The sequence below is a fragment of the Xiphophorus hellerii genome, chromosome 23 (assembly GCF_003331165.1).
Source record: "Xiphophorus hellerii strain 12219 chromosome 23, Xiphophorus_hellerii-4.1, whole genome shotgun sequence".
NCBI classification, from domain to species: Eukaryota; Metazoa; Chordata; class Actinopteri; order Cyprinodontiformes; family Poeciliidae; genus Xiphophorus; species Xiphophorus hellerii.
Genome location: NC_045694.1, coordinates 13648633 through 13673208, shown reverse-complemented (window position 1 = coordinate 13673208; position 24576 = coordinate 13648633). Strand labels below are relative to the sequence as shown.

Genomic DNA, 24576 nt, shown 5'->3' with positions numbered 1-24576 from the left:
GCACACGTTTGTACTTCTGACTCAGCAGCACAGACGAGAGGAGGCGCAGCAACAATATTATGTCTCACAACACTGCGTCACAGCGCATACGCACTTTCTCTCAGTGTCCAACTCCCAGGGTGGCAGCATAATGAAAAGCATCTGTTTACCTTTCATTACGGTCCAACGAGAGATTAAAAAACTAAAGAAACAAAGGAACAGAGGAGGTGGAAGCAGGAAGAGAACCAGAGCTCATATGAAAAATAAGACATTTCCTTTAATAACATCTGTAACATCATGGTTGTATTCTGGTATAATTCTGGATATATTCGAGGACGCAGAGTACACTTTTAATGAGGACAATGAACCAATTAACTTACAAGTTAATACAACATAAACCTGCATCATTTTCTACAAAGACATCATAAAAGGGCACAAATGGTGTAGCAGCAAAAAAAAGAGTGTTGCTTTCTTGTCTCTACATAGGCTACAGCAGTACAAAGTATTTGCAGAGTAGAGATTTGTTGTAATGGACAGCTAAAATGAAGTTACAGATATGTCTCTAAAGTATCCACTATGTCATACACAGTATGGATATGACAGGTTATAGGATGTTACAGAGTTCAGTAGGGAACTAGAGTTTATTCAGACACTGGAAGCTGGAGAGAGTTACCTTAACAGTACATAGCACACTGATGTTGGACGTTCACACAGGAGAAGGACATCTAAGAGATACAAACATGTCCACACTGTATATCTGCATGAAGAGGCAGGACAGATAAATCCAGATGATTGCAGAATAAAGTTTCCTGACAAACTGATCAGATTTCATGCATTAAAACAGAACGCTTGGTGAAAATGTGCATGACACACAATATACAAAGTGTAAAAGTATTAATACACCTTGAACGCTTTGATATTTTGTGAAGCAATGCATTGCAGCTCCAAGCTAAAATGTGTTGGATTGAGATTTTATGTGACAGTCCAACACAAAGTCCTACATAATTGTAAAGTGAAAGGTAAATGATACACATCACCTACTAAGAGATGGCAGTCTATCTAAACACACAGGGGCAGCAAGGAGAGGATTACAACTCCTGGCAAAAAATCCCCAGAAAGCACAGCCAGAAATACAATGGGATGGGTTAGATAAAAATAGATTTGTGTTAGGATGGCCCAGTCAAAGTCTAAACATATCCATTTGAGACTCTGTGGCAAAATTTGAAAATAAACAAATTCTGACCAAAGGAGACAAGCAGCTGAGACTGCTGTTGTATACTTTCCCTTCCACTTTGTAATTATGTGCTAGTTAGTGTTTTGTATCTGTCAATAAAAAAAAGTATATATACAAATAAACTATATTGAAGCTTGTGTGGTTATTGTGGCCAAATGTGAAAAAGTCTAAAGGTTGTAAATACTTTTGTACATCACAAGTGAATGTGTGATTTCGTTTCTGTTGGTCCTCAAAATAGATTTTATTTCTTGTTTTATCATGAATTGATCTTACAATATGTGCTCTGCAATCTCCATCACAAGTACAATCTGTACTGCAGTCCAAATACTCACAGGTTTCCCTCTAACATTTGTTTGCTTATTTAAATATTCCCTAATCTTAAAACACAAAGTGTTAAATGCTTATGCAAATTACTAATGTCCAAACAGGAAAGACTGCAAGTGATATCACAAAAAAAAACTCCCTTCCCAAGAGTTAAACAAGAGGATTGATACCATAATCCATGTATATTCTGTGTATATGTGTTTTGGTTCATGAACTGGGTGGTTGGGTTTAGCATTAAGATAAAGAAACAGGGCTAAACTAGCCTGGCTCTACCCAAAAGTAACCTAATCTGCCTAACTGAGACCTTTAACCTCTTCCACCTCGGAGGTCCGAGCACCAGGACCATCTGTTAAAATTGAGGAAAAAAAAGTCAGGTTGATGAGGCTGCAGCTAATAAGAGGAAAATATATGCAGAGTTTCTTTTGCAGAAAGAGCTTAAAGGGAGATTTAAGCTTTTAAGCTTTCTCAGACTCATCATTATGAGGTCGTTATTTACGCTGATGAAGCAGAAGTAGAAAAATCCCACTCTGGCCTGGTGATGGGAACAAGGAGGGTTTTCTGAACTGTTTCAAGTGTCTCTTCGCCACGGACCCCAAGGTTAATCACTATGGCCTAAGGCTCAGTAGGTCATATCGACAATTATTTAGGGACTTTTCAGGTGAAAATGTAAAAATAACGAACTCGAGGGTTTTAAGCTCATTTTATGTGATCCTGTATCTAAAACGTGAAGAGTCTCCGATAGTAGTTATTCCCTCGTGTTTATCAGTTTTATTCTAAGAGAAAAAAAGACTTGTATCAACCATCCCGTGTAACTTTCCCCTAAGTGATCCTAAATACAGATGCATCTCAGTAAATAAGAAAATCAAGTACTTCATTTATTTCTGTAGTTCAATAAAAAAGAGCAAAATTCAAATATTACATGAATTCACTGGAGTGATTTCAAGTTTTTTGTTCTTGTTAATTTTGATGGTTATGGCTTACTGCTAATAAAAACCCAAATTTTTGTTTCAGAGAATATCAAAATATCACATAAGGCCAAAAAAAAAGTTTTTATGGGATATTATGTTATGAATTGCTGACTTGAGAGGCATATGCTGACATGCTCCACAAAACGATACGTCTCAAAAGGCAATTGCAAAATATGTTGGTGATTAACAGAGCTGCAGTCCAAACATATCAATGGAAAGTTTAGTGAAAGGAAGAAACGTAGTTGGAGTGAGTGTACAAACAGCATCATAAATAAAGCATCATTACACAAGTTGACCTTATAAGTGTTGTTTCTAGATGTATTTTTAAGTGTAACAAATGAAGGGTATGTTTGAAGTGAATGCAGTAGGTGTTCCTTCTATACATATATTAAATCAAGCTTGTGTTTGTATATGAAACAAACAACTTTTCAGACTCTGCTTTCTTTGTCAAGTGAGACTCAAGCTATATGTGTAAAGTTACAAGGCATGCCTCCGAAATGAAAGAACAGGCCCATTCTGACAGGCTCTGATCCGGCGATATGACAAAATAATGGAAAGTTGAGTGGAAGGACAAAGTTTGGTAGATAAAAGTGCACAAGCGATAGGGATAGTGTATTTTATTTGAATATGAAGGTCCCAACGTTTGTGGGAAGAGTGGAGCAGCACAAAATCCTTGATTGCTTGATGTAGAGAGTGAAGTTTGTACAGCAGATGACATGGTGGACCAACACCATGTCATCTGCTGGTGTTGGTCCACTCTATTTTATCAAGTCTAAGTCAAGGCAGTCAATCAGCGGGAAGTTTTAGAAAACTTCATGCTCTAAAACCAACCAAGTACTGAGTCCACATACTGTACAGTCCATAAAGTTAGGATTTACTGAGAGAAAAAAACACTGACATCCTCCATAATAAGGGTAAGTCGCAAAAGATAATTGTAAGATAAGCTGCCAGTTAACAGAGCTGTATTCCATGATGGAAAGCTTAGTGAAAGGAAAAAATGTGTTTGGACACTGCACTCTGAGCCATCAGCTTCTTCAGCAATGACATTTTGTGGGTTTATAGAGAACTAGTAATGGAGTTCTCTATTAAATATCCTTTTTCAATACTATTAAGCCATAATCACCCACAATTATCACTATTAACAGGAAAAAATACTTAAATTTTATCACTCTGTGTGTAATAAATCTATATAATACATATTTTTCCATTTTTGAGTTGAATTACTGAAATAAATCACCTTTTAAAATACATTCTAATTCACTGGGATGCACCTGTAAAGCCACAATTGGACAGTGAAAATATTGAGGTTAAACGAAGCACTGGGAAAACTTCCCCTCTGTCCTTAGAGGACCAGTTCAGCCTCTTCCTTTAAAACAGTAATAATCCGTCTCTTCACCAGAGACTCGCCTTATTGCCAAATGCATCATTAACTCATTCAACGCAGAGGAAGTAACGATAATGCTCTAATACGCTGTCATTGCTATGCCATATATACATTATATATTTAATAGAGAGGTAGTGATTGAAGCATTGATTGACAGCAATAAACACTGAACAATGAGCATGGAAATAAAAAAACATAATCTCATCTGAGGAGAGTATAAATACAAAGCTTATCACAGCAGCCACCGAAACAAAGTTCTGCTGCTTCAGTGCCGACACATAAATAATTCACACTGTGGATGGTAGCTTGTTTCTGGGTGACCATTCTTCAATCAGCGGGACTGTATGAACACTGAGCCGTGAATCACGGCTGTTTCCAAGCCATTGTTGAGCAGTTTTCTAACCCCAAGCCCTAATACGTCACGGCTAAAATGTTCTCAGTCAAATTTGGCACAGCAGACAAACTCTGAATGGGAGTTGAAGGGGAAAAAACGGACTTTAAACTCTCTGACCTGCCACTTCTTCAGCTCCACACACCGACTGACTGACAAGCTGCTTGAAAAGTAATTCTTTGTTCCCCAACTCTGCAGCCGAGCAGTCATAAAGTAACACTGAGTAAAACCGTGAGATTCAGCCTGAATATAAACAAGTTATACTCTGGGTGAGAAACACTCCCTGCATCCGGGCTCTAACATGCAACAACAATAGCTATGTTTTCCTTTCACTGCACCGGGGACAGCTATTTGCTTGGTTTCTGTGTGCTGCACACAACACCACCCCACTGATTGTTTGAATTACACTTTGTAAATCTATAGAGTCTCCCATTTGTGACTCGTGTGAGCCCTCTCTGTTTAAATTCAATACATTTGGGCATCGAATCAGCAGGCCACCCAGCGTGAGTCGTTATGCAGGCGGATTAAAGATGAACACAAGCAAAACAAAGACACTTCCCGCAATATATACTCTCCATTACCTCTGCAATCAACCTGGGACAATTATAATAAAATATAAAAGAGTGGCATGTTATAAAATACTCTATATATGCTTACTTTGCAGTAAAATTGCAGAGAAACTGACATATATTTGCACAAATGGCTTATGGCTACTAGCATTCATTTCACATTGCATGTATGTGTGCAGATATGGATGCATGTGTGCCGCAGCAGCATCAATGTCTGCATTTAGCCTGACGTCTGTGTTCCTGGTATTATAAGTGTGAATGTTTGTGTGAGTGAAGCGGTGGAGAGCCGCCAGGCCTCATTATTGTCATTCTCCTCACTGCCGAAAAGAGAGGCAAAGAGAGGCAAAGCGGCTCCTTTCAATTGAGGAGCTGAAGAGAGACGAACACAAAGGGCTCAAAATTAAACAAATGCCGGAAAGAGGCTTGTAGAGCCAGCCCGTGGTCATACGCTTTGAGTTAGAGTGAACGGTTGCAGGGATAACCCATCTGTGTCTTTCAGTGAGCAGACCACACAGATACCACCCGTCCCAACATTCATCCTCTCTATTAGATCCAGAGACACCGGGGTGCCAGCTCATGAACATGCCCCGTATCCTTCTGGTGCGTCTCAAAGTACATATGTCCACCGATTAACACGTTGCTGCTTCTCAAATCCTCTTGATTTAAACCTGTGTGCAGTTTTCCTTCCACCGAAACATCAACATGAAGGACACTTTGGCCCAGCCAGTCTGGTCTCTTGTGCAGTTAAATTGCAATCCAGTCTCCAACAAAAAACACGACTTAGCACAGAGAGTCCTAGTGCCTTCATCCTTCACTCAAGTGACACAAAATGTGCACAAACACACACACACACACGCACACACACCCTTACACGAAGCTCTGCCACAGAAGCGACGAGGTGGAAAATATGCTTGCACACATACAGATCTACAGCACATTTAGGGTGTAATGATACACGAGTACAGGTTCTAGTGTGTGCTTCTACTAATACATCCTTCTGGTTGATACTGGACGCCCGACCGTCTGCACTGTCCATTGCACAGATGCTCAGAGCAGGTGATGGAGCTAAAGATATTTGGTGGGATATGAAGCAAGTGGCTGGACGGATCAAGTCCTTGTCGCTTCACACCTGAAACAACAAACAACAGAGAGGAAGGTGTTAGCATTGAAGGTGTTTTGATTGATCCTGGACAATGGAAATTCACTTAACAAGCTTATTAAATATCTCCATTTGGGATTAAAGGAAGACTCTAGATGATTGCATTTACAGTGCCTTGCAAATCTATTCAAAACCTTTGAATCTTTCATGTTGCAACTTTGCATTTTCTGTGACAGACTAAAACAAAGTAGTGAATATTTGTACAATGAAAGGAAACTGATGAAGGGTTTTCATACATTTTTGCACATAAAAATAAACAATATTTTATTGTCCAAGCAATTCCAAAACTAGGACAACTATGGAAGTTCAGAAAAACAACAAGCAGGAGAAAGAGAGCATTAGTCAGAAAAGCAGCTAAAGGCCCATGGAAATGCTGGAGGAGCTGCACAGACCCACAGTTATTAGTTATTAGTCATAAATATCACACATCTGGCCTTTCCAGAAGTGTGGAAAGAAGAAAGCAGTTGTTTAAAAGGCAGCATCAGGACGTCCTGTTTCCAGTTAAACACGAGTCAGGAGGGGAATTTAACAAACATGAAGAAGAACGGCTCTGGTTAGACGAGACCCAATTTAAAACTTATGTCCCACCTGTAAACTGGTACGTAAATCAAAATCTATAAGAATCAGTCTTTCACTTCTTTTAATGTTTACATTCAATGTTTTCTGCTCTTTGGTGGATTTGGTGAAGCACTTTGCTCACTTCAGTTGCTTTAAATTTACTGTATAAATAACATAATACCCCCTTGAATATACTGTATATATATCCAGAGAAACTATTAGAAGGACTTTGACCACATGTGCCAAACTCCAGCCCTTGAGGGCCTTTCAGATGTGTCTCTGCTTCAGAAAGTCTGAATCCAATAACTAGACCTTTAGCAGGAAACTAAAACTGTGCTGAGGAGGTATTTCATCCATTTGGTTCAGGTGTGTTGGACCAGGGACACATTTAAAAGTTGCAGGACCCTCAAAGACTGAAGTTTCACATTCCTGGTTTATTTTAAAACATATTCCATGTGTTACATGAACACAGTCAAAGTCCAGATCTTAGTTCAACTTGATAACTGCTGTCCAGTCTGACTAAACTTGAGTATTATTGCAAGGAAGAGTGGACAATATTTCAGTCTGTAGATGTCACACCTTTCTGACTTTATTGTAAAAACATTTGGAAACCATGGATCATTTTCCTTCAACTTTCCTATTAATCACTCTATTAATGTATCTCTGATCCTGTATATTCATCTGTGTATTTTTGCTGTCCAGATTTGTTTGTGCCATTCATATGAACTGACTTGCAATGACGAGAGTTGAGAGTCTGGCCTTTTCGACTGCAGTTCTTGGCTTTGAGGGTGCATCTGCACTGACACGACGTTTCATCCAGGGCCCACTTCCTTCCTCTGCAGGGGCGGCACCGAGGTGTCGGGGACGGAGGCAGAGAGGGGCTTAGGGTGGTGGGACGAAGAGATGGAGGAGGTGGGGGCATAGAAGGAAGAATCACAGGAGCATGGGTTCTGGAAAAAGCAGAAATAATACACTAGACTCATAAACAGTTGTTTTTTTTGTCATGCAGCTTTCTAAATTTCAGCCTAAGAGTATTGTCTCCATTGCTGGATTGATTTAGAATTTGAATTAATTTTAATTAATCAAAAGTAGCACATTGGTGGTGTGAATAATTGTATTTTAAATCAAAAATAATGAATGCCTACCTCACGGAGAGCTCCTTCATCTGAGAACTGTACATGCGGCACCGAGGCTTCAGTGAGGAGGAAGGAGGAGGTAGAGCGGTGGGAGGAGGAGGTGGAGGAGGAGAAGAGGTGGAGGGAGGAATCAGAGGAGCATGGGTTCTGGATGAAAAAGAGATGCAAAAACCACAATGGTTAGACTCATAGTTAATAGGAATAAAGAGGAATCCCAGAGTGCTACAGTAATCCTAAGCAATAACCAACATTTGCATACAATACGTATATAACATGTATATAAGTATGTAGTTGATAAAATACAATGCAGCACTAGTCAATATTATCCATGAAATGTAATATAATGTGACACATTTTGCTATGTTAAAATCTGGTACAGTGTGATAAAAATGATGGAGTATATGATGTGAATATGCTATGATTATTATGTTATTTTATACACAACATGAAATGCTGCTACACATTACGATACAGTTTGTTATGATAAAATATAAGAATATGAGAAGATGTGATATGATCAATGAGATGTCGTAAATTATGAATTAATTATGAGCTGTGATTTAAAGCAAAATATTACGATACAAAACAGCATAAGATACAACATAAAAATACAATCAATGACGTGGGAGGAGGGATACTGTATAATAAAATGTAAACGTTTGCTGCATTATAATGAGTTATATGAAGAAATACAGTAGATTAGATAATGACATATTATTTCATAACAGGACAGGAAGACAACTCTTTCCCCTGTGGATCAGCAGCCATAGGGGAAAAGAGAATAGCTAAACCTTTAAAAAATAAACATAGATTTCACAGTTTTGTCCTTTCACTCTTGTTACCTTTCCTGGCATTTGGACAAAAACTGTACTTCCAACTGATGTCAGATTTGCATGACAAGCTGACCGTTTTATTTTACCATCACAGGTCAGTCTTTGACAAGAATAAATTGACTCCATTTAAGAATCGTAAATGAACACAGACTGGACTGCAGAGCTTGCTGGCCAGGAACAAAAATGTGTGACAAATCTGTAAAGTAATTACTGGGATATTTTAGTCTAGATAATAGTGATGCACTTTCTAAAAATGAAACGCAGAGCTTGTTTGAACATGCACAATGTCTGTCTGAGACAAACCCCCACAATGTAGTGAGTGGGAGATGTGTGACTAATGTGAGATAATGTTTCTTTAGAGGCTGACAAACTAGCTCCTCTGTCTGTCCGTCTGTCTCTCTGTTTGTTACCATGGCTATGATCACCTTGTTGCCTTTCTGTTCTTACGGTTCCACCTCTAGATGCCCTGATCTTTTTCACTCTCCAAAGTCTAAGTCTGAGAAAGTTGCCTGCGTCAGTCGGTCCATTAACTGGAGCTGGTTCTGCCTCAGTCGTCCCCGGGAGGCCGGCGGCTTTAATGAACTTACTTAATGAGGCAGAGAGGACCCATCTTTGTTCGCATCCCGGTGACCACGCCTGCCGCTGGCATGGACAGAAGAAGTGGCATTTGGGAGCAGATTACACAGATTTCACCCCTGCCAAAGTGTGAATAAAGCCTTTTCTGAGTGATGGATGGGTGCTGGGGGACATCACACCCAAACGGAGCCACCTCTGGCCCCAAGGGTCCGGAAATGACTGACAATAAAGTGAAGGGGAAGCAGATGAAAAACTCTACAAAGGAAAGGAGCGCTAAATCTTTTACCCTTCAGGAGTTAATAGTGATTATATTCCCAAACTGTATTCGGAATTATATAACAGTATGTCTCACAGCTCCAGACAGGACATATTGGCCAACTACTGGCTAAATACTGAGTTGATAACCGTGACTAAGGAGTTTATCCGTGGATTATGGCGATGTGTGTGTGTGTGTGTGTGTGTGTGTGTGAGTGAGACCTTGACTGTTGCTGTGGCTGTAAAACAAATTGTCCTTCAGTAAAAGCGTAGCCCAGATAACCCAGTTTTCTCTAATCGAAACGCTCTCACTAAGCCTGAGAGCATCCAGAAAACCCAGACTGCTTTAAGAAAAAAACAGGGTTAAGCTTCAAACTGAGCTAAAATGTGTAAAGAGTGCAAAGAATGCTGAACGTACACAGATCTGATGGATCCGGTTTTCCTCTGCCTGGACTTCCTCCCCTCTTTTTTCCTCTCTTTTCCTGCTGGCTTCAAATGGAGCCTGAGAACAGACAACATGCACTTTGTTAAGACTTTACATCTAATGATAAAAAACTGATCATTAGTTATTAAAAAAATTGCTAAAACAATAAGTTTGAGGTTTATAGAAACTTCCTTGTTAGAATACAATGAGAATTCCCACCAAATTCATTACATGACAAAAATAAAGGCTTTTCTCCAGCCTTATTTAGTTGTAAAAATTATTTTTTGCATCATCATAATTTATTATGCCATAAAACAACTGACCAGAAAAATCCACAAGTTAAAGGAAAGAATTGTGGCATTTCTTTCTTTTGGGCCCCAATAACCAGCTGGTTTTGGTCAGGTTGATTTTTAGACAAATATTGGGAAAAAGTTTTAATATTAACAATAATGAGATGTGACTGTGGCAAAGCACAAGTGGGCATCATTTTCTGCAGGATATTTAAATCTGAGATTTTGAACCAAGGGAACGTTGTAACTCAACACACAAATAAAAACAGAAGTTCTCTAATGTGCTGCAAGAACACCTGGGATTTAACATTATTATCCCCCTCATTCTATGCTCTCATCAAACACAAACGACTTGTTGACTGTTTTTACAAGCTGTGCTACTGCTAGACGCTGTGCTAGTTAAAGTTAAGCCTCGGTAATGCTGGTTGTAAAGCTGCTCCTATGTAGCGCTGTTTACTGGTGACCTACCAGATGCGCTTCCCATTTTGGCCATCTTCTTAAATTCTGGCTTGTCAGCACAACCTCTGGGTCTTAACTCGTGTTTCTGTCTTTCCTTGTTAACCTTTATCCAGACATGAGGACAGTGTTAACCAGCTTTGATCTGACATTATAAACAGCCCCTCCTGCTACTGTTGTTGTTTTTGGAGCTCTAATTTACTATTATGGATGCGTGACTGTGTCTGGGACAGAGCACATGGCAGGGGAGATAAAATCATCACTATGGTGACAACAGGATGCGGGCCGTCCCACAGGGAGACGGGACGTTTAAAGAGAGTCAGACAGATGCTAACTCCCTAATGAACACTCACTATCACTCAAAAACATATTTTAAATAAGCACAAAAGTGTTTGCACACAGCCAAAAACAAAGTATTTCGTAGCTCAGACACTACGTTATGCTGTTGATCTGTAATTAAAACATTAAATATGGCCAGGATGAATGCACACACATAGGTTGGAATCCCTTATCTATGTCCACGCCCAAACAGGAAGCAGGAGGACATAAACATTATGGATGCAATTATGTGACTTTGAGGCTGGACCTGGCAGTGTGAGGCGCACAAACAAACAGACCCAGCAGAAATTTTCCTTTTGCAGAGTTCACAGGAAGAGCATGATTTACCATCTCTGAGTTTATTTACAGCAAATAGAGTTTAATGAGTAATAAAATTATCTGAAATCAACTCCTGAATACCTCAAAACCTCAGATGAGTTAACAATAAACAGGAAGTTGCATGATAATAAAACATAATGGTGAAGCAGTCCTGTCAGAGCTCATTTATGTAACGATTGCATCCCTGCACTAAATCCACCTTGCAACAAGCATTGGGTATTAAAGCCACTTTACAGCTGGCTGCTGAAAGGCTCCCTGGGGAGGATTTCCACCTCTGGTAGTGTTGCAAATTTATTAGAGGCCAATGCACAGAGAAATGATGCGATACAAGCTGTTGACCTACAGGTCTGCACCTGTGGACCAGCTTTACTAATCCGCAGGTACAAGCAGAAAACTATAGCAAAAAAATGTTGGTATTTCCTTTATGACTTTGAAGCTTTTACCAAACTGGAAGTAAAAATTACCAGATTAAAAAAAAAATAAAGTCTGCATATTGAAACTAAGGTACAAACTTTTACAACGTATAAGAGTGACGTCAACACCAACATGAAGTAAGAGTTAAAGTTACAGCCGAGTGCAGCTAAAAAACTGTAGATGATTAATTCATCATCAGCAGTTGGGGCCAAATGTTTGGGCGGGTTTGCTGCTCTGGAGCACAAAACATCAGCAAGAATCCTTCAAGGAGTTGCTTTTGAGGCTCATCAATGTGAGAAGGGTCTAGTAGCAGCCAATCTGTGCAGAAGAGAACATCCCAGAAAATCCAACCCAGGGTCAGACCATTAAACATTCAAAGAAATTGCTAAAAAAAAAAATCCTAAAAAACAACAATGTAAGTCCAGCAGGACTAAGTTAAAATGTTAGATGTTAAAGTCCATGAGTATGGCTTGTTTATAACAATTTTCAGGAGAAAATCTTTCCAGATCATTTAGATCTTCGCAGCTGGATGAATCATCACTTCTGGATCTGTTTTCTTTATGTGGATCAGAAGTTGAGTCATGTTGCACACGGCCATGTTTGGAAAAGCAAACACAACAAACCAACATGTCTAACACGATGGACATGATCTCTGGCTGCAGGACATGGGCACCTTGTAGTCACTGAGATAATCATGAACTCCTCTGCATGCCAAAGTAATTTCAAATGTGACTCTTTCCATAAAACAATCTTGGGTCAAATCGGGTGAATGATCCAAGACACTACAGGAAATCTTCAACAGAACAGCATAAATAGAAAGCAGCCAAGCTGTTGCAATGGCCCAGTCAAAGTCCAGAGGAGGTGAAACCTTAAGTGAGCTCTGCATGAGCGAATGTGCACAAACCTTAATGAACTGAAAGCAATTTCATAAAGAAGACTGGGACAAAACTTCTTCAAAATAGTTGTGAAAACAACAAGAGAGCATTCATAATCCTTGTTTAAAGGGAATTTTACACAGCTAGTGATCCTTTAAAAATGAAATGTCTCATGATTCAAACCAACATGTTGGCTTGAAGCTTTAAGCCTCTGCCTCTACTTGAATTTGTTTATAATAAAATTTGCATTTGAGCTTGATTTACTTAAAGTATTTGCTTAAAGGTTTGTTACTTTTAAAAGTAACAAACCTTACTGCTCACGCGTCTTTCAAGAAACAGTTGAGTGGCACTGATCACAGGTAAATTTGTGCTTTTCTTTATAAATTTACCAGTTTTTCTCAGACAGATATTAATATTATTTTGAAAAAACTAGCCATGTGTCGAAAAATTGGAACATGCAGCTGACAAGTTAAATTTCTTTTGTGCTCAAACTGATGTACTTGATAAATGAAATAGAGAACAAAAACACCAGGTTTCCTCATCCTTTCACAGATTTTATGATTTGTCATCTGTAAAATTAGTAAGGTTTTCTCTTTATAAGATCGTAACATATCATTAAATATAAAATGAGACCAGAGCGGTGTTACCTGGTAGTGGGTGTTGGCTGGAACTGTTCCTTTAACCTGTGGGCAGACATAGAAAGGAGAGCAGTGGGGTCAGTGAACAGCAGGTACTCCATGAATCTCCAGACAGATGACTGTTTTTATTACCTGCACTCGCACTGGCTGTGCTCTACAAAGGGCAGCTCGATGAGCTCGTGTTTCATGAAGGACGTTCTCATCAGCTGCACACAGAGCCGAGAAGAAAAATCATTTCACACTTATCATCTAACCAAAACACAGAGGTGTGTGTGGTGGTGTGTGTGTGTGTGTACCTCCATGGTGAGGGTGTGTGTTAGCGAAGGCACACACTCCAAGGCCTCATCGGCGCAGCAGCCACCACATCGCTTCACAGACACACAGGACGGGACGAAGAGGTGATGGATCTCCCCCGGCAACTCCCGCCAAACCTCCACCAGAGTGTCGCGAGGCTCGCAGCCGCTGCGGGAATACACCTCCAACCACCGTCGCACTGACAGTCACACAAAACATGTTCCCGGTTATGATTTCACACCTTCAACTCCCTGCATGGAGATTCTCTGACAGGATATTTTTGGGCATACCTTCCCGACCTTCCCTGGATCTGGGGGAGTCTGCCGGCCGCCAGTGAGCGAGCTGGAGAGACAGTAAAGATGGTGAACGTGAAGCTCAAATGTTTGCTTTGACTAAGTTATAATTAAAGTTGAGCTCAAACTTCATGCTCTTGTATGAAGCCATAGTTTGGTATTAAATTCAAGTTTTTTAGAGGTAAATTAAATGAAATCCCTCTGCAAACCTCTGCATGTGGTGGAGGATACGCAATGAGCAACATTTTGCAGGAGTTTTAGGGTAGAAAGCAAAGCATTAACTTACTTATGAAAGTGCTGATAATATTTTAAAAACCTCTCATTATTTAATATCCTGAAACACAGAAAACACAATATATGTGACCGTCTGAGATAAGAGTAAAAATCTAAAACAAAAAATTATCTCTGGTTATTCTTGCATTTAGAAAATAGAAAGTTAGTAATCCTAACTGACCTGAAACAAGACAAAGTTAGTCTGATTTAAAAACAGAAAAATGGTTTTATTTTTTCTTATCTATAGGAATATCTATACTAAATGCTGGGGATATTGTAATATGTACATTTTATGTATGTGAACACTGTACTTATGATCTTCAAAACACAAAAGAGTGAATAAAATTAATAAATGTGTGTTAAACATCTCACATTTTACTCCTAAAATACACAAAAGACAAAACTAAATTAAAGACAAAAAGATAAAGCAATATATTAAACACAAAGATAACAAAAATACAAAAAATTTCAACATAAAATTTTGTTCTGAAAGTCTATGTTGCATATTAAATATTAACATCACATATTCAGCTTTTACTGTGCATAAAGGGCTAAATTAAAAAATACACAAATGGTTAAAAATACATATGCATGGAGACACTATACATAGTCTGCTGTGTATATCTGCTTTATCCTGGCAGGTTTGCGGGGGGGTTGGGAGCGGTCCGCGCTGGACAGGTTGCTAGTCCATTACAGGGACACACAGAACAAATGACTTTGAACACTCAGTCAGGGGTACACACATTTAAGAGAGACCAGTTAGAGACCAGAGAGAGAACCCACAAATGCACAGAGAGAACATACAAACTGCATGCAGAACGACCCCAGGCTAGGATTCAAACCCAGTATCTTCTAATTTCAAGGTGACAATGCTACCAATTGTTGCATTGTGTAATCTGAAGTGCATAAAAGATCAAATAAAAATAAAAAAAGAGTTACTTTTTTATCAATTAAATTAAGATTTTTAAAAATTCCCAAATAATACAGCAGTTAATTAAACCATAATTTTGGAGCCTCAGTGTTTTTCTTTCTGTATCAGCTTTAAAACCACGGCATGTCATTTGATGTTACTAATCCACTAATCCATATTTATTTCTGGAGTAAAGCATTAAATAGCTGCAGTCGTCCTAGTTTTATTGTCTCCAACCTCCGCTTTGACATTGTTGCGAAACCTGGCTGGAGCAGATCCAAAGATCAAAGTGTCTCTTGTTAATGAACACCACAATATTTCACACCTGGGATCAGAACATGACAGGCTCAATAAATCCTGGTTCATAGATAAGAGGAACAAATAATAATAAAAAGACCTGGAAACCTCTGAACTTTGATACTGAGGGTAACAGCAGGTGCAACAGCTAATTTAAACATCAAGGTACATTTTTGGCAGCACATTATACAACACACTTTCTGCACAGATGAGGTCTGCTGGTTTACTTGAAGTGAAAATGGCTGTGACCATGATCAAATTTCTGCTTCGTGATGTTGTGGAAGAGCAGGCGGCTCCATATTTGAACCTGTTGCACCTACTACCTTTGCCCTCAAGCCCACAGCTGGATAAAAAAAACCAAACTTCTACAAAGGTGCACAGAGGAAATGTCAGTAGGTGAATTATGCAAGATAAATTCAATTTGTCTCACTGTGACTGATCTGCTGTGCATGCTATATATTATTTTGCTGTGTCAAATAGTGTTCTAATTTCCCACAGATGTCTAAACAACTTAAAGATGCAAACATCCTTCCTACATATTCTTGATCTTACTCAACACTTTTATTGTCAAGGGTGAAAATAAAATACTATTGAACCAAAAAGGACCCAATTCTTTTTGATGCAGAAGTATGTTGTAAGTTATGGAGGACTGGGTTGGTTGATCTATTTCGTGTTGAAATAAATGTAGTCTTAATTTAAAACGATGACTTCAGAATATCAGAAAACAGAACCAAAATCAGTAAGTTGTTGAAGTTCACAACTTACTGATGCTCCATCATGCTGGCAGAGATAATTTTTGTTTAAACTGTTCTGATAACCTGCTGAGCAGTGCTTTTTTGGTATTACCAAAGGAATAAAAATAACTTCAGATAGTAAGACCAGCTAAGAAAAAGTTGTTACTTAATGAAGTTTCTACCAGAGTGAAATGAACCAGAAGTTTTTAAGTGGCAGCTATAACCAAAGTTGATAAGATTTGTTTATACTTTTAAAATCCACAATTCAGTTTTCCTAAATTTCTCCTTACATCCTTTGTTGCACATATGAAGCCAAAGCAAACTAAAGGCACAAGAAAAGACAAAATAAGAAAATCTTTTCCCAATTTGCATTATGGGTGCATTAAAAATGTTTTCAGATGTTTTCCCTAAGAGCAGAGTGATTTCTGTTAATTTTCTTTAATTATGTTCCGCATTGTTAATGATATTCTGTTTGTCCGCAGCCATATGAATGATGAGCTTGATGAATGAACAGCTTGTCCACTCAGGGCTTCGTAGATTGGTGACCTTTTATAACATGATGTGACAGACTTGTTACCAATTAAGCTAATTAGTTGTGAGATGTTCTCTTAGCTCCAGCCTTGTTGGCAGGACACATCCTGGCACAGTTCCTGTCGTTTGCTTTCAAACATCACAGCTTACTTTCAAATATGTTGTTGACCTCAAATTTAAGAGTATACGTCCATTGTTTAAGTTCGAATTCATCGTGTCTTGTTACAGATCTTGTTTGAAGGCAACATTGAGTCCAAACACATTTATAAAGGTCACATGTTGTTTTTATACACAGTACGCATATTATTTTATTGCTCAACAATGAGCAATTATTTGGACAGTGAAAAATCCTACAATTTCTCCAGGGTAGTAAACACATCATAAATAAACAGCCAATTTGCTCTTTGCAAGCTGTAGAAAAAAATATCTATATTATTATGTTGAGCTTTTAACCTTCTTTAAAATCTGCTGAAAAACTTTCAGCCAAACAGAAGGTAGCTTAGGAAATACACAGAGAAGAAATACACTATAATGCTAATTATTTTCAAAGTTTTAATTATACTATTTCATAAAATAGTAAAATGTGATCTTGCTGTAAAGCTGCATCAAGGCAACTATTCAAACACACAGATACAAATCTTCAGCTCCTTGTGTGAATAATTAATGTTGGTTCACAGCAGGATAGCTTACTTTGTTCAGAAAATGAATGAATAATTTATGAAAAATCATAGGTCTAACAGTAAATCTTTTTTGCACAAATATTTCCAGTGACACAACTGATGTTTATTTTATGCAGAGCTATTGTGGATAGAATAAAAATAAATCATGTTGTCTTAAATGAAGCAGGTTTGTGTGTTTGTTTGAAATACAAATTGAAATTGTTAAAATATTAGGAAGCAGTAATTTGTCTTATAAAAGATACGTATATACCGTATAGCAGCTGAGTTTTATTTCCACAGGTATCTTTATCTAATGACCTGGATAATATCACCTTTATTAGGCTGGTGAAAAAAAGAAACGACATCTTGGAGCAGATGTTTTATAACTCTCTTCTTATATGATTTGGCTGATTTCTTTTCATTTTTCATGATGTCACGAAAGGAAGCAGCATGTTTGAGGTGCTGACTTAAAATACATCCACATATTTGTCTTTCTTTATCTCAGGTATTGTGAATTAACCAATCAGAAGCTTGCAAAACTGTGACATCATCGTTAGGGCTTTGTTTAAAAGGGCAGTATGATTTGTTTTCCAGGTACATAGTGCCATTTTATAGCACAATCAAGTAATTACGTTAATTGAAGTTGTCATAAAATGCAATATACAGTATATCAAGTATAAATTAAAATAAAGTTTACTTTGTAATTTAATGCTTTGAACTGGACCTATGTCGCTTTTAAAAGTCCTGCTCTTTCTGAAGCTCCACTTTCAGGAAGTCATTACAACATCACTCCTCTATTAAACCTTTAACAAAGTTTTTACCAGTGTTTCACTGAGAAATAGCTCATATAATGAGCACCACCCAGAAAACCACCCAGGTGATTTTCACAGCTGAATGGTCGCCACTGGAGATTAAATGATTTCTCAAACACGAATGAAAGAATCAAGGCAGCACTCCATGTATGTTTTCGATTAGGAAATAACATTATAACATGATGTAAAGCTCAAAACAGCCGATATTACATGATACTGGCCCTTGAAAGACAAAATAGCTCTAGTGTATTTCTCTTTGATTTTTAGATACCAATCTAACAACAGAAAAGGTTTAGTCTAATCTAAAGTCCAGATAGAAAAATAAAACGGCTGACCTGGAGAAAAATGTGAATGATCCATTTCCACCATCAGATTCTACTATCACAGCATGTCACAACATTTCACATGCTTTTTTTTAAAGTGTTATGCCCAGCAGTGTTATCTGAGTGTTAAAGTGATACCCAATATATTTACTTTCACTAGTGGAGCATTACAATTTTCACACATTAAAATTTATTAGAAATTTGGCTTTGGGTATGTTTCAAATGTAATGAGAACTATGGAAAAAGGTTTAAAGAAAAATAAGTTTTCAACATTTCACATGTTTTCCTTGTACTGATTTCTTGAAATTCTGAGTTTAAATGATCTGCAATATTCTGCATGACAATATAATTTATGCAATATAATTGATGCAGCATTTTTACAACTATAAACAACCTAAATACATTTTCTTCCTGTGGAAGCAGAAAGAGTGAAAATAGACTTTACAGCTCAGAGTTAGTCTCTGTGTGCATGAAGACCAAGGCCACTTGTAAGGGAATGTAGACTTTGTCCAGTTGCCCCAGTTGTCCAGTTGAGAGTGGAGCACCTCCCTCAAAGTGCTCCACCCCCTGTTAACGCTCTCTCACACACATGTTTGACTCTTATTGATTCAACAGCAGTAAGTTAAGCTGCAACTGAGGCCATTTTGTGGCCGGTCTGAGCTAAACTATGTTTCTTCTCTATCTTTGAGACAAAGTCTCAGATTAACTCCTTTTAGCAGCCATATCTGCCTTTCTCTCTCATACACACACACACACTCACCACACACACCCATTAAATATGAGTGCCAACCCAGCCATCTGCACTGGCAGCGCTATCTGTCAACAGTCTAACCAGTCTAACTCCCAGCCACTCCCTGGGCCCACTGTACAGATGGGGCTGTGTGTGTGTTGAAAGGAGGAGACGCGTCACCAGCGAGGCTCATTGCCACGACAGAAGAAGGATGACCCCCTTTTACAAATAAGCTGTCGGGGAGACAGACGGCACAAAAGCAGAACGTCTCGGGGTGTGAAGGTGAAGAGGCTTTCTGGTGTTTCATGTAGTGTCTGGGATGATGAATGACTATAAGCTCCAGTATTATAGCGACAGGGTGCTGCTGCACTGCCTGTCCCTGATTCCAGCCTCCTGACATTAAAGCAGAACGTGCAAATTTGTCCTGCAGAATAAGCCCATGAATCACACCAAGGACCATGTTAGTGCAGTCAATATGTGTTTATTATGAGCTATAACTTTCTGTCTAAATCATAGAAGTAAAAAAGACAACAATAGTACTTTTATGTGTAATGTGTGCTAAATTTAAAAACAGATTAACAAATAAAATAACTTAATCCTTTGTTGTTTCTGGAAGTATTTTTAATGAACTGTTTAAATTGATATCTTAACAGACTTCTTTTTTTTAACTTTTATAGGACACACTAAAGCTGCTACTTGTTGTTTTTCAGACTATTAGAGGGTTTTGGTGGCATTCTGGCAAAGCTCATCCACAACTTTTAGAGCCAGACACATACTTGGCTGTTCACTGTGTTCCTATGAAACACTAAACAGATAGTGTAATCTTTCCATCTAACGCCCAAATGAAGACAAAACATACATTTAAATTTTACATGTAAACCTTGTTTTTTTATTGTAATGCTTAACAATTACTTATAGGTGTGAAAGAGTTTTTTTCTGCGCCACAATGTTTAAAAAAGTAAAACATTAAATTTTTCACATTTTATGAAGAAGGATCAAAGAACAACACCAACAAGTGCCAGAGAGGGGATTTTCCATAACCTGGCAACTTATTAACTGTCCTTATGATTGGTTCAAACCTGATCCAGCAAGAACTGGAAGGTTGAAGTTTTTACAGCAACATATAGTGTCACAAGTTATTACACCAACTGAAGTCAGATGTCACTAAATCATTAAACATACTTGGTAAACAGACAGCATTATGAAGATCATGTAACACAGCACATGGGTGACAGATGAGGTTGTGGAGAAGTTTAAAGCAGGGTTAGGTTATGGAGGAATATCCCAAACTTTGAACAACTCAATCCATAATCTGAAAACAATATATCAGGAATATGTAGTATCAGTGGGTGTAATATCACAAAGGCTGATGTGAAGTTACAAAACTGTCAAAATAATATATCCAAGAGAGTTCAAACATTGCATGGCACCAAGAAATTCAGCCTGTATCTCACTGTTGTTGATATCCACATCTCACACATCTCACACTGCCCAAGATCCTCAAGGCGACAGTGTTGGAAGCATCGATGCAAAAGAAAAGATTATTTTATTCTAAGTGATATAATGGCAGTATGTATACTATTTCACAATTGCATGACTTTTTATTGGTCTTCCCTGGAGAATGGCAGACTTTGTAAGATGTGGCTGTCAGCCTAGTTGATCAGAACAAGGAGTATAAATCAGAGAAGCATCCAAGGAGACCAAGATAACTCTAAAGGAGCTGCAGATATCCATTGCTCAGGCAGATGAATCTATCTACAGGATACCTATTAGTCAGGCACTCCACAAATCTGCACTCTATGGAAGACAGACAAGAAGAGAACCATGTAATGTTCTGCTTAAAGTTCACCACAAGCCATCTAGGGGACATGTTGACAAAGATTCTCTGATCAGATGAAACCAAAATTTTACTTTATAGCCTAGTCTGGATTATTGAAATTCTTTATATATCCCTAAATGCTGCAGCTTTTAGGTAGTACAAAGGAGCATAAGTCTATCACTCCAGTCTTAAAATCTGTTCATTGGCTTTCTGTTTGTCTTCGTACTGATTTTAAAATTTTACTGCTCACTTTTAAAGTTTTAAATGGACGAGACCCATCTGATCTTCTTAACATCCACACACCTTTGAGAGAACTCTGGTCAACCAGCCAGTTTCACCTAAAATGTAAAGATGATTGAGCGTTCGTCGCTCACCTCTACCTGTCCACAATCATTAAATGTCTGCTAAAAACTCATCTCTTTTCTCCGCCCTTTGACAGATTATGTATGAGGTGTTTAATAGTTAGTTGCTTAGTTTTAAAATATTAACTCTGTGTTTTATTAACTATTCTTACTGTTTTTATTCTATCGGATGTAACTGTGAAGCTCTTTGGTCAGCTGATATACTTGCGCCAGTCCTCGTGGGCTGAAGTACTGCCAGTTTTAGATGTGTCTCTGCTCCAACACAGCTGATTCGAATGGCCCAACTACCTTCTCAGAGTGTCATTAAGTTCTGCAGAGGTCTGTTAATTAACTATCATTTGAGTCAGGTGTGTTGAACCAGGGAAAGAACTAAAACATGCATGTCACTGGCCTTGAGAACAACACTGTATTAAAAAAACCACAGGTACTAATGAGTGGTTTTAATCAGTACTTTTTTGTGTTCAAATGGTCCAGTCAAAGTCCAGACCTAACTGAGAATCTGTGCCAACACTTTGTCCTTCAGTCTGGATGAGTTGGGAATTATTTTACAAAGAATAACAGGAAAAGTATTATAGTCTTTCTAAAATACCTGCAGATGTAATTTTTTCTCCAAAAATGTGTTTTAGGCCACACTTTAAAGATTTTTATTTTAAAAATAATTTAAACCCTTTTATAGCAACATGCCTCAAACCAACAAACCATCAGATGTCTTATTTACACCCCTAATGCCGGTTGATGCATATTGAACACATACTAATTATATTTAAGAGCATGTTGTCGCCATATAGTGGCCGGAGTGAATTCTGCCAATCTTGGCTCATTTGTATGCTAAATAACTAAATTTACACCTATAGCGTGTGTTTTATACAAATTAATAACCCCACTTAATTTATAGCCTGATAGCAAAAACACAATTAATTTTTATATATACCTATATGTATTTTTTTAACCACCTCACCTCACAGGATGCACTACTTCCTGTTGGTCTCATAAAATCCTAATAAAATGCACTGATGTCTGCGACCAAGTTCAAGAGCTTTGAGCACCTCGTTAAGACTGACGTATAATCAGACTCAGATAGCGTCTCTGGGCATAAATGACTGCTGATTAACTCCCCTACAACATCCTGAAGGTCTGTGTTTGTCAGTCACATGACCTGAGGTGACAGGTGTCATTGACCTAGGGGATAACTTCTACAAAAGCAACAAAGAAAACCTTAGCCCCGCAAAATGAGGCTCCATGTATAATTATCACCCCGCACTTGCACTAACCCCAGGGGTCAGATGAAACATATAAAACATACCTTGGCATGGAAGGTCGGTATTCTGGTGAGCAGCAGGAACTGAAACATTCCTAAAATAACTTGAAGCATGATCCCCATCGTGCAGGAGTCAAAAGGCGCAGCTTAAAAAGTATTTTTGGTCCAATCCAAAATAAAGAAGAAAGAAAAAGATAGAGTAGGTGGCTTGTGTTGGTTTTCTTCGCCGGTTACAGACGCAGATGTCCCGCTTTCATTCTCCAGTCTCCCTTCCTTGAAAGCGCTCCCAGGGTGGCATCATCAATGCTGGAATATCAACTTTGCTTTCTTGCATTTGGGCTTAAATTAGAGCAGAAACATACCCAGGATCAGTTTCCAGACTAAAGTAAGTTCAGCACAGACGGAGTGTGCCTCTCTCTGTGTGTGTTTTTAATGTATAACCTTGGGAGCACAGCAGCAGATTCGGGCCTTTGTCTTGAAAAATGAATGAACTTTAAATTAAAGCCCGTTTCTTTAATCAGTCCCGTTTGGCTCTGATCCCTTGAAGCCAGTGATGATGTGGGGGGTTCCAGCCGGCGTGGCGTGACGGAAGGATTATACAGATTCCCGCTGAAACGTGGAGCGATCAGAAAATCCTGGCGTGTCTATAAGGAACACACACACAAAAAACTGCATCATCCAGGAATAGGACGTTTTATCCGGTGAAGATCCGCCGTGCTGAGGAACAGCGCTGCATATTCCTCTCCTCTTACTCGGTCACGCTTTCACTACACTGTCGCTCCAAATTAAAATGTGACGTCTCCTCTCCAGGCGCATCTCTCCGCTGTTTTCTTTCTTTAAAATTACCTCCTTATAAATAACCCCTATAATCCCGAACCTCCTCTGACATGGAAGTGCATCTGCGGCTGAGGCAGCGCAGCAGCAGCAGGGCAGTCCGCACACACAGAGACACAGACGGAGCCAGAAAGAGCCGCGGAAAGGTGCAGCACTCTACATTTGTTATTGTGATCGCTTTCCTCGCTTCCTTTGCCCTTGAGACGCACGCAGCGTAATCATTGCGCCGCCAACTTTCTTCCGAACGGGACAGGCGCACTGGATACAGGTGCAGCGTCTCTATTGGTCCCAGAGTGAGGGATCAGGGGGCCTCCGGGGGCCCCCACTATGCAAGAAGGGGAGCGTGGCGGTGCTTGCCTCTGAGGACACGGGGGTCATGCCTCTGGAGGATTCCTTTAAAACTCAGTTAGCCTGAGGGGCTATAAACCAGCACATGTTGAGCCTCATATGGTCAGATTTAGGGGAATTGTATATTGAGAAAGCTGAAAAACGAACTCAAGAGATTTATACTCTGATAATTGTACGTTATCATCAGCTTTTTTGACTAAATAAAATATCATAAATTAAAATACTGACTTTTTAAATATATTTCTTCCAATCAGCACAAGTTCAAGCTCATGTAGGGAACCTAGGATGATTTTTTTAGGGGTGACACACTTTCAGTTAAACCAGGGGTGTGGAACTCCAGTCCTCAAGGGCCGCTGTCCTGCAACATTTAGATGTGCCTCTGCTGCACCACACCTGAATAGAATAATTAGGTCATTAAGACTCTGGAGAACTGATCTACACAAGGAGGAAGTAATTAAGCCATTTCATTCCAGTGTTTTGTACCTGTGGCACATCTAAAAACTGCAGGACATCGGCCCTTGAGGACTGGAGTTTGACACCTGTGAGTTAAACCCACAAAAACATATCACTTCAAATTGACCATCACATCGCTTCACTTTAGTGAAGTAAGAAATAAGTTTGTTTCTCTGATTTCCACTTCCATTTGTTGTGCATATTTCTTTTTAAGTTTTGTATTCTTTTAAATGTAATATTCACACATAGGAATACACAAAATAACAGCATTAACATGCATGGAATCGGTTTAATAAGTAAATCTGGGCCGATATTAATAACTGATGTAATTTATATCTTGTTGCTGTTTGTGTTCAAGGGGTTGGCCATGTCGGGTTTGTTTGGGAATGTGACACTGATGCAGCGCAGGACAGTGGGATGTTTACCTGAAGAGGGAAGCAATGTTAGTGGTGTGGTTATTTTCTCATGGTATCGAAAGGGAATGGAAATGTATATTAGTAAATGTCTGGTTTCGGGCATAGTAGTA

The 24576-nt window shown here is 38.8% G+C and overlaps 1 protein-coding gene across 2 annotated transcripts; it reads right to left on the bottom strand.

Moving 5' to 3' along the window:
* Positions 1 to 231: 231 nt before the first annotated feature.
* On the bottom strand, positions 232 to 23975 carry vegfba (vascular endothelial growth factor Ba). Of its 2 annotated transcripts, XM_032555170.1 has the most exons (10): positions 22857 to 23975; positions 22461 to 22754; positions 13705 to 13756; positions 13417 to 13613; positions 13253 to 13326; positions 13130 to 13165; positions 9785 to 9868; positions 7712 to 7849; positions 7298 to 7516; positions 232 to 5978 (listed from the first exon to the last, which is right to left on the bottom strand). In XM_032555170.1, exons 2-10 carry the CDS (start codon positions 22536 to 22538, stop codon positions 5957 to 5959), a joined length of 900 nt encoding a protein of 299 aa, XP_032411061.1. In that variant the 5' UTR covers positions 22539 to 22754; positions 22857 to 23975; the 3' UTR covers positions 232 to 5956. The 2 variants fall into 2 exon arrangements, with proteins under 2 accessions (XP_032411061.1, XP_032411060.1); XM_032555169.1 differs by having other exon boundaries at positions 22461 to 23975.
* Between the last annotated feature and the right edge of the window lie 601 nt (positions 23976 to 24576).

Excerpts from the sequence above, each read along its gene's own strand:
- vegfba (XM_032555169.1), bottom strand. The coding sequence starts at position 22,538 with ATGGGGATCATGCTTCAAGTTATTTTAGGAATGTTTCAGTTCCTGCTG. Across the intron at positions 13,166-13,252 it reads CACAGCCAGTGCGAGTGCAG|GTTAAAGGAACAGTTCCAGC; the intron begins GTAATAAAAACA and ends GTCTGCCCACAG. Across the intron at positions 7,517-7,711 it reads ATGAAGGAGCTCTCCGTGAG|AACCCATGCTCCTGTGATTC; the intron begins GTAGGCATTCAT and ends TGCTTTTTCCAG.